Source organism: Taeniopygia guttata, chromosome 1 (assembly GCF_048771995.1).
Source record: "Taeniopygia guttata chromosome 1, bTaeGut7.mat, whole genome shotgun sequence".
Taxonomy (NCBI): Eukaryota; Metazoa; Chordata; class Aves; order Passeriformes; family Estrildidae; genus Taeniopygia; species Taeniopygia guttata.
Window position 1 is genome coordinate 63,073,342 of NC_133024.1, and position 10,191 is coordinate 63,083,532.

Genomic DNA, 10,191 nt, shown 5'->3' on the forward strand with positions numbered 1-10,191 from the left:
AAAGGATAAAAAAAAAAAAAAAAAAGAAAAGAAAAGGCCTGCAAAATTTGAGACATTAAAATAGATGGTATTTTTATCTCCATATGTTGAATAGTCCAGTGATTACTGTTGACACCTAAAAGCTGGTGTTGATCACCTAAATTAGATTTCTGGACAGTTTTAGCAATCACCTTAGGTTTCTCTCTTTTCTAGTTAACACTGCAGTATGTTACACTTTTTCTTGTGCAACTATTTCTAATCCATAGAGAATCCTTCTTGGCCTTCTAAAAACTAGACAGACTGCTCAGTAGATCTTTTCTGAAAAAAAAAAAAAAACAAACTGATTTGGTATAAGAATTGTTTTGTTAGTTTTTTTTTAATTTCCTGATTAGCATCATAAGGGTATAGAGTTTAATTTTTTTTTTTAACTTGGCACTTATGTAGCTCATCATTCCATTTTACTAATTACTCAGAGGGAAACATATGAGGGATTTTTATGTCTCTGTGTTGATACATAAATTAGAATGCAAAAGAGATTGGCCATAGAAATAGTGATATATAAAGATAACATGGAATTATAGATTACATTTAAATGTTGGTATCAGAAATTATTAAATACCTTATTTAAGTGGTGAGGGTCCTGTATTTAGAAGCGCAATCCATTACAATGGAATGTATTTATATTACTACAGAAATAAAGCACCCAAGAGTTTAATAATGCAAAATTCTCAATTTATTTTATCAAATTCTCCTGCTATGCATTTCTTCAGAAATCAGTTTCAAGGCAACACATAAGAAAACATTCAGAGAATTAGCAAGTTAGTGCACAAAATAATTTTCTCAGTCTAGTCATAGACACAGAGATAAAATAGAGTCTAAGCAGCTCATAATTATTAATAATAAGCATCCCTTGTCCCTTGTTATCACAGATACCCAAATGCCTAGTTGTAAGGCACATTTTGGCACCTTGGCCTATTTCAGTAAAGCCACACAAAACTGGATGGGTGCTCCCCATTTCTTGGAGCCAAAAGCTCATGAGAAAGAGCTGATCCATGCAGCAAACAGAAACTTGTATAAGTAAGTTATTTGTCAACATCCAAAAGTGCATTACCTTGCTTTACTGAACACAAAAACATGTTCCCAGAGAGCTTGGAGCTCTATTTTCAAATGGATGTGAACAAAGGAAAAATAAATAAGTGAAGGATGTAGTGAAGAAAGATGGGTATGCCTGGATCCCCTACACATGACTTTATAGTAAAATTTCATAAAATAAACACACCTTGTGTAGTAGACAAGAAATAGCAAAATTGCACACAGAGCAGAGATCCCTGAGCTAGTCAAAAACTAGTTAGAAAAGCCACACAAGACACTGTGTGGACATATTCACATAGGTCTAGAGGAAGTACTGCTACTTTTTCAGCAAATAAATATTGCTTACTAGCTCCCATTCAAGACCACATGAGTGATGGACTGTATTACTTAGTGTATAACCTTGAAGTTCTGCTTCTAAGGCTTGACTGAGGACAGCCCCAGGTGGGATCTGGTCTTATTGTTGTGGATGTAGCCAACAACAAAGCTTTCACATTTAGTGCATTAATCACAAATGGTGCTGAAATCAGGCAGTCAGGCTCCATAGCTGAGTTACTTTTCAGAGAAAGTATGAATCTGACTTTTCTGAACAGCTTTTCCATCTGCAGACTCACAAGTTTGTGATCATAGGTTGAAACCTACCAAATTAAGTAGCATTTGCTTTTGACAACATTCACTGAAGTATGTGAATCCCATTCAGTACAATTTCCCATCTACAATTCTGTTTCCACTATTCCCTTTCTAAGAAAGTAGTAAAAAATGACCTCTCTTAGCTGGTAATTAGCATTAAAATAATCTACACAGTCCAATAAATGTGTGGAAACAGCAAAAATCCTCTCATATGTTTTCAAGAGCTAGAAAATACAGAATATGAATCCACAGTTTTACCATGGTAATTAGTTAGCCATGGTCTCATTTCTGCCATGCCATCTTCCCCATCCCACTTCTTCCATACCTGGCTCCCTCTATACTATAAAGTGAACTTAAAATCTTGTAGCAACATGTAAAGAAAGCAGAACTCCTTTGTTCTGGGAATGGAGAGGCAGGACTTTTTAGGACAAAGCTTAGAGACATCTGCTATAATATAGTGTAAGAAACTTAACTCTACACATTAATGAAGTTGATGAAGTCTGAGTTCTGGAAATAAATTAAAACAGATGCTTTGCTGTTAACTGACAGAGCTTCAATTAACTCAGAAGAAAACCATATGTCTCCCAGTCCCTACTGCTGATTAAGACTTTCCTAGCAAATTGCAATTTGTTTTTCTTGAGGAACTTACACTACTTGAACCTCAATATGTTCCACTATGAAATCTTATGGAACTGAAAACTCATGCTGATATAAATCAAATAAGGTTAAGAACTTATTTAGTTAAGAATCAGTTCTTGGCTGCTGTGCAGATATTTTTAATTTAGTTTGAAGTGTCTAATATTAATTTAGCTCAAGCTTATTACAGACTTTTTGGCTTTAGCTAGAACTGAAAACAGATTTCAATACTTGTGTCATTAAACACCTAAGGCAGATGCCAGTACTGACACCAATATCCAGCAGCATCTAATTTAACATTGTGACACATCCTTATATTCTCTGTTGGACAGTATCAGCACAACCATTCAGAAATCAAAGTGAAGAAACATTGAAATGAAGTGCTCTTCTCCCAGGAAATAACTTATAAAACTTCTTTCAGACATTTCTGACCATTTGACAACACACACAGGCTAAGCAGAACCCCAAGTTGACCTCATGCATTTAAGATGAACAGTTGTGTTTGTAAACTTTTATATAATAAAATTAAAATGCTTATCATTTTACAATTGCAACAAAAGTAAAAGCCACCATATCATTACCTAAAGGAGTAAGAGTTCAAGACCAAGTATTTCTCCAGAACTCCAGAACAGCTAGGACAGAGTCTTAGCTCTAGAGTTCTGGGAGCACTTGTGCAGTTCTGTCTAAGGAAACACAAACTATAAAGAATTCAAGGAAATGTGGTCATAGGTCCTAAATGTCACACAGCTTGTGCCATGGCAGTTGTGGGAAATCATCAGCTTAAGGGTACATATCTTTGTACTTGTTGGGCTCCAATCTCTGCAACATAAACTGCTCCACTCCTCATGTCTACATCCACAAGGTGTGGTTTGGTTTCATCAGCCAGCTGGACACTGTGGACTATGGCACAGTCCCCAATGGAGCCAACTGGAGGTGCTGCCAAGATTGCCAACCGGTTGATATTCAGCTGAGCTACAATCAGGTATTTGTAATCAGCAGTAAACCTGTGAAAGATAAACATATTTTTGAACTATGAACTCCATATGGCATCTCATTTTATCACAAACAAAACCTCTAACAATCACCGTTTTGAAGGCTATGAGCAACAGAATGCAATGTAACATTGGAAATTAAGTTGTAAGCCTTGTTCTTCATGTGGCTGCTCATTGAGACATATTATGCTACAGAAAACTCATTCAAGAAAATATTTCTTCCTGTAAAAGCTGCAATAGTAAAGTTAATAACATAATGACTTCAAACTGAAGCTCCCAATACTGCACTCAAATCCACAGGGCTTGCTATAAAGCCAGGATTTCCCTGCCAAGATGCAACTGTGCAGATATTTGCAAACGTTAGGACACCTAGCACATTATTTCACTGGTTAACTCCTTGTCAGCAGGCATTAAATATCAACATTTTAATGCACCAGTAAGAGTACACCTTATTTATATAATTGTGTGCTGCTATAACTGTTCAACAATACCTGACTGAATAAGGTCCATCTTCTGAAAAACAGCCGCTCCAAGACCCAAGCCACTCTCCCGTGACTTTATCAAAAACTTGGATTCTCTTGTTGTCTCTATCTGCAACCCATACCTGTTAAAAAGAAAAATCATGGCTGTCAATAAACAGAACAAATTAAATGCATTTGTTTCTCATGACAGCAAAGTTCCCTGTAGTAAAAATGGAAGAATGTACCCTGGAAGAATGTATACCTTCCCATTCAAAACTAAATCAATAGACTGCCAGATATAAACCAAAACTGACCTACTGTTAACATACACAAATTATTTTATTCTACTTTAACAGAGAAATCTGTGCCTTCTTTTTTTGTGGCTATATGATATATTTGGTAGGATTTTTATCCCCACAATGAGGACATATTTCCACCTATTAAATTCTGAAGATCTGTCTAAAGGTCTGTCACCTGCATTTTTTTCCCAAGGTAGTCTCATTTCATGATCATGATCAAATGCCCCTGATATGCCTAATACTACTACAAATATTTAGCCATTTAATCACTTAGAGTATGAGTATGTGTAGCTGGTTTTGTCTAACCAGCTTTGTCTCTGTCCCATCCTGTGTTAACTGGGCTCACAAACATTGCAAGCTAGTAATACCACTAGACAGTTCCAATAAAAGCATTTTTGTAGAATAATCTTTGAAGTTTTAGCTGTTGACAAATCATCAGTCTGGTAAACTTCATTACTTTCCTGGGGTATTACCAAAAAGGGAGCAATAAACATAACTTTAGATCTTTCATCACTGCTTTTAAATGAAACACTACTACAGGATTCTCTTAGATTCTTCTGAATTAACGATTAATTCTCAACCTAAACTGATGATCAACTCTACGTTGGCAGTTAGATCATGGCTCATCCCAGCCACTGTCTTAAGATTAATAAACTCACAGTTACCCTGAAGCATAAAGTGACTGTGTTCTACCTGTTTTTTCTCCCACTCTGCCAGTTTTGGCAGAGAATTGATTTTTATATACACTTCTTATTCTGGTTCAGACAGCATCAGCAGAATTAGCTTCAAACAGTGGTGTTTTAGTGAAGCAATCTTATTTTCCCTGGAACAGATTAAGAAGCAACAGCATAACTCCCCTCTAGGACCAGAAGACCAAAAGCCAGACTGGCAATTAACACCTGGCAGAAGCAGACTCTTGGAATGCCTTGAGCTGCATGTAAAAGAGAGTAATGTCCACAACCTAGCTAGAGCCTCACTATCATCTAAAGCTTATTAGCAATTTCCAAATATGAAATAAAAGCCCCCCTGAAGTGTAGTGACTGAGGGCAATGGACCACTACTTTTTCATCTAGCAGGATCAATTTTAATAAACACACTTGAGTATTTATATGGTTCTTCTGTGAACAGCTTTTAGAATCAACTACACAGCCAGCCAGCAAGAGAGACAAAGTAACCAAAAAAACCCAAAAAGAGCAGAAACTATGTTTCCATTTCTTATCATTCATCCCACACATTCACAGCCCACTTTTCTGGGTTTTACATCAAAGCACAGATATTTATGGCTGGACTTGATCCATTGGTATGCACTTTCCCATGGGAGAAAAGCGGTTATCAAGGTCAGGATGGCCCAAGCAGGCTGCTGCTTCTACATGAAGAAATAGAAGTGGTTTTATTTATTATAGAACATGCTTCTCCTGTAGTCTCACAATAGCACCCTGTTGTTGCATGGACATTGACAGTGTAAGTGGTCAGGATCCTGGTGTTAACCTTGGAGTCAGCTGTTTCCACAGAACCTGCACTGTGAAACTTCAGTTCAGGTCTATCACACCAAAAAATGTAACCCCATAACGTGATACAGATCACAACAGTTTAAACAAGAAAGAAATACATTTTGTTTTGTTCAAATACGTATAAACAAGTCTGTTGAAAGATGAAATAAAAAAAATTTCCTCAATTCTTTACCCGTCCAAAAGCATCCAGTGTTACACTGTGAGGAATCCTGAACTGACCAATGCCGCTCCCATTTGTTCCAGTCAGCCATAGCTCTTTGTAGTCTGAACAGTGAGCACCATGAAAAATAAAAGTAAAAAAATTACTTTTTGTGAGAAAACAACAAATAAATCAGCTTTTAAGTCAATCTCTTGCAAAGTTACTTTGGGTAATTTGTAAAAGGTGAGATTTCTAAACTGTTTAAAAACAGTGCTGCCAATACATAAATCTGAGAGAAAACATGACTACTACAGTGACTACTAGATTGTTATTAGCAGTTTCATGATTATGATTACAAAAATGTAGCCAGTAATAGACAAGAGCCATAATCCGAGGTACTGTTAAACACTGAACTTAAAAAAATACAAAAACGAAGAAAAAGAAATTGGCTGATTATGCTATTCATTTATTTCCTAAATTCATTTTTAACACTTGTTACCTGGAAGTTTTCACTTTTAACAATTTACCATTTTGCAAACTAGGTATTAGGGAAGTATCTGCTTTATGATAGCAAAATGAAGAAACAGTAGCTCCTCCACTTATTCCAACTGTGGACATGTGCAGACTCTTTAGTCACTGCCCTAACTGAGTAGTATGAGTGAGCTAATTAGAATCACAGAACAATTTAAGTATAAAAGTCCTCCAGACACTGCTTAGTGCAACCTGCTCCTCAAAGCAGGACTAGCCCTGATAAAAAGTCAAACTCTTAAATAAGATCAAGTTGCCCATAACTCATCAGTTTTTGAACATTTACAGGAATGGAGAGTGAAAACCATCTTTGGACCACCCTGTCATTCATTGTCTGACCACCTTTACTCTGAATGTTTTCTAACAAAAATCAAACTGAAATTCACCCCTCTTGAATCTTTTGCTCTGTGTTCCTCATTCTTCACTGGATATCGCAAAAAAATATGTGTCTCTGTCTTCCCTATAGCCTTCTTTTACTGACTTAAGACAGCAATAAGAATCCTTCTTAGCTAGCCTTCTTGGAGACTGAATGTCCTGGGGTAGCCAGGACACTGAACAAAGTCACTCTCAGCCTCTTCTCATGAATTACTAGGAGATTTCTCCTGAAGTAATGAGCAGTAAACCAGGTTCTGACTCAATAAGGTCTTCCAACTAAAGTTAAATGACAGTTCTACCTAGTACTCGTTTAAAAGTATTCCCAATCCATGTTCTTTAAAATCCAGTTTTCAGTGATCAACTACTGCAAGAGTTCGTTCTTCCATACCATTTGTTAGTTTGAGCAATCTGTTGTTCATTCCTCCGTCTCCATCAACAACATAGATTTCTCCAGTTTCCTCCACAAAGATATCTGCTGGTTGATCAAATTGCAGGGGAATCAAACTTGAACCAGCATTACCAGGTGTGCCCAAGACCTGCATAAGTTTACCCAGAGGGCTATACTGTTTCACTGTGTGTCCATATTTCCCTGAATCAAGGAAAAAAGAAAGTGCAACAACATCTTAACACAACAAAATGTAAGTATTAAAACTGACTGCAAAGATTGAAAATCTGATACTCAAAAGTAAGTGATATTAATACATCTAACAGACTAAAATTCTATAATGAGATGATGACAGTGGGTTAGTAAATCCCCAGGCTGTAACACTATTCATGCCTCGTATTAGGATCACTAAACCTGGGTCTAGCCAGGCTTAACTTATGTGTGTCAGCCTTTTTTCCCTGATACTTCTGGGTGGTAGGGAGGAGTGCTGACTAAGCTCAGCAGCTGTAAGCAGACACACGGCACAATTTATGAAACTTCAGACTATTTTGTGCAGCACCTGAGAAGTTTGTTCATAGCAAATAAAGCACAAATCTATCTCAAAATTGCTTGAGAGATTTAAATAAATGAGTTGTTTAAAGCAATATTACATTTTCTTCACCACTAAATAGTTCTCATATCATCACGATCCATACCTGTTCCAACATCTGTAATCCATACTGAACTTCCTATTGCAGTATTCCATACAAAGATACCATGAGGCATTTCAACTGTATCATTCCAGGAGTGAAGAAAATAACCTTCTTCTGAGAATACAAGTACCTTTGGCACATTGTCTCCCCGCTGAAAAGGTAAAAAAAAAAAGGTAAAAATAAAATAAAATAGGTAAAAAAAAATTTAAAATGTAAAAAAAGAAAACCTATTAAGTAAGTAATCTCATAGTTTAAAATTCCTCTTTGTGAAGTTTTTGCAATGTTTCATGAATTGAAAGAATCTCCTGACACGATTGTCTGCTGAAACTCTTTTTCCAGCTAGAAAAGGAAAAAGAGATATGGGTCTGAATTTAGTATGAAAAAAATTCCAGTCAGTCTAGACTGTCACGAGTCCAGCTTTTAGAGCAGCCAAGTGCCTGCAGCTATCCTGGTCTTCAGCTTGAATTGTGATTTTGTGTTCCTGCTGAAAAGTGTGCCCAATGTAATGGGCATGAGAAATTGCAACAGTGCTTATTAGCTGCATGGCACCCAAGTACTCATACTGTGCTTTACAAGAAATTTCCACCACATCCCATGGAGAGAATGTCTTATCCATGGCCTAGAGATAAATCACAGATGGACCTGAGTAGAGGAAATAATTTAACTTCAATTACTCTAACTGGTTGAAAGAGTTGTGTGGTTTTGATTTCATGGAACAAGGCCTCAAAGAATGGAAGATTCAGTCGTCCCAGAATCACACTTTATCTTACAGCTGAGGGAACAAGCTGCTGTAACTCAGTTAAGTTGGATCATGCATTCATATCACAGAAATGTAATGCTTTAAAAAAAATCCCACAAACAAATGTTGTGCCAGAACTGCTTTCAAAAATAGATATAGTAGAGACATCCCTGTTTATATTTTCTCTCAGTTCGATACAATCATTATTCTAAATGTGTAAATATATGTAAATAAGAATACACATGTATGTCCTAATCTTAAGCAGATGCTTTAAAGGCAAAAAAAACCAAAAAAACAACACAGAGAGAAAAACAATATTCCCACTCACTTGTCCTACATAGACCAGACCGTGGAGAGAGTCAACAGCAACACAAAATGTTTGGCCAGTGAAGTGTTCTGGAGTTTTAGGCCAGCCTATGTCTAGCTTGTACATCTGTTGCTCTCCCTTCCAAGGAGAGAAGCATTCTGCTTTTAAAACCTGAGAATACAAAATAAATATATAGTAGTTAAATTCCGTGAGGGTGGGATCAAAGGAAACAGCAGCTGAATGTAACTGTGTGCTGAAGCATCATAAATTCATTTACTCAGTTTAAATTAAGACAGATAAATAGAAGCAGGTTTAGCCAGGGGTTTGGACTGCAAGTGGGAAAGCTTTAACAATCTGAAAATAAGCTAATCAAGTCCTTTGGATTTGGGAACTCTGGAATTAGAAGGCAAAACACACACCCTGAAATTTCTTACACCAGAGCTGCTGTTAATATCTGTAAATCACTATCCAAAATGAGGAAAATAGTACAGAAGGCTTCAAATACACCAGATTCAGTAGCCACTTCAAGATGTGAAAATAAAAAAAAAGAAAAAAACAGGTCAGGAGAGAAAACTCCACCTTGGAAATGAAGAAGTGTAAAATGCCAGGAACAGTCAGACTCGGGTCAATGTATACATTTTAAAGGATAACGGAAAAAAAAATTCCACATTCTTGTTCTATTTTTTCCAGCAGAAGAGAGGAAGCTAAGCATTGAAACAGAGCACTCAGCACAGAGCTAAGAAGTAACGCGGCTCAGGGTCATCTGACACTTCTGTTCCTCGCCCTGCCTGGACCAGGGGACACACTGATGAAACAGTGCGGACAGACAGGCTGGGCCATCACGAAGGAAAACCGCGAGCAATCAAGCAAGGAGAACACCTGTCAGTACCAAGCGGGAAGTCAGTCACCCAATAACTCCCTTTTCCTCGCTGGGGCGCAGCACACCGCCTGGAACCCCTGGAAGGGGCCGCCCCGCGCAGGCACTACCTCGGGGGGCTGCGAAGCCGCCTGGTGCCGCAGTGCCCGCCCGGAACCCACAAGGCACAGGCGGCGCCGGTGGCACCAAGAGCGAGCAGGTCCCGGGGCGCCGCCCGCACCCGCCGGCTCCGGCCCTGGCCCCGCCGCCCCGGGCGCGTCCCTCGCAGGGCCCCGCCGAGCCCCCGCGCTGTTCACACGAACCGGAGGCCCTGGCACGAACCCCCGGGCGGCCGCCGCGCACCTGGGAGGCGCCGAGCAGGGCCAGCAGGGCTAGCAGCGTCCCAGCCATGGCAGCGCCGGCCCCGCGGCCGCTCCCTCCTCCCGGGGGCCGGGCCGGTTGCCACGGCAGCCACGTGGCCGCGGCCCCTCCCACACGGCCGCGGCCGCTGCTCCCCGCGCCGTGCCGGGCCCAAGCCCGGGGGCGGCGGCGCGGGGGCGGCGCGGGCCGGGC

At 39.2% G+C, this 10,191-nt stretch overlaps 1 protein-coding gene across 1 annotated transcript; it reads right to left on the reverse strand.

Moving 5' to 3' along the window:
* Positions 1-689: 689 nt before the first annotated feature.
* NHLRC3 (NHL repeat containing 3) lies at positions 690-10,133 on the reverse strand. Its single transcript, XM_030273674.4, has 7 exons — positions 9,982-10,133; positions 8,784-8,933; positions 7,720-7,867; positions 7,028-7,228; positions 5,770-5,861; positions 3,818-3,930; positions 690-3,338 (listed from the first exon to the last, which is right to left on the reverse strand). Exons 1-7 carry the CDS (start codon positions 10,027-10,029, stop codon positions 3,110-3,112), a joined length of 981 nt encoding a protein of 326 aa, XP_030129534.1. The 5' UTR covers positions 10,030-10,133; the 3' UTR covers positions 690-3,109.
* Between the last annotated feature and the right edge of the window lie 58 nt (positions 10,134-10,191).

Excerpts from the sequence above, each read along its gene's own strand:
- NHLRC3 (XM_030273674.4), bottom strand. The coding sequence starts at position 10,029 with ATGGCTGGGACGCTGCTAGCCCTGCTGGCCCTGCTCGGCGCCTCCCAG. Across the intron at positions 7,229-7,719 it reads GATTACAGATGTTGGAACAG|GGAAATATGGACACACAGTG; the intron begins GTATGGATCGTG and ends TCCTTGATTCAG. Across the intron at positions 5,862-7,027 it reads ATTGCTCAAACTAACAAATG|ACTACAAAGAGCTATGGCTG; the intron begins GTATGGAAGAAC and ends CTCACTGTTCAG.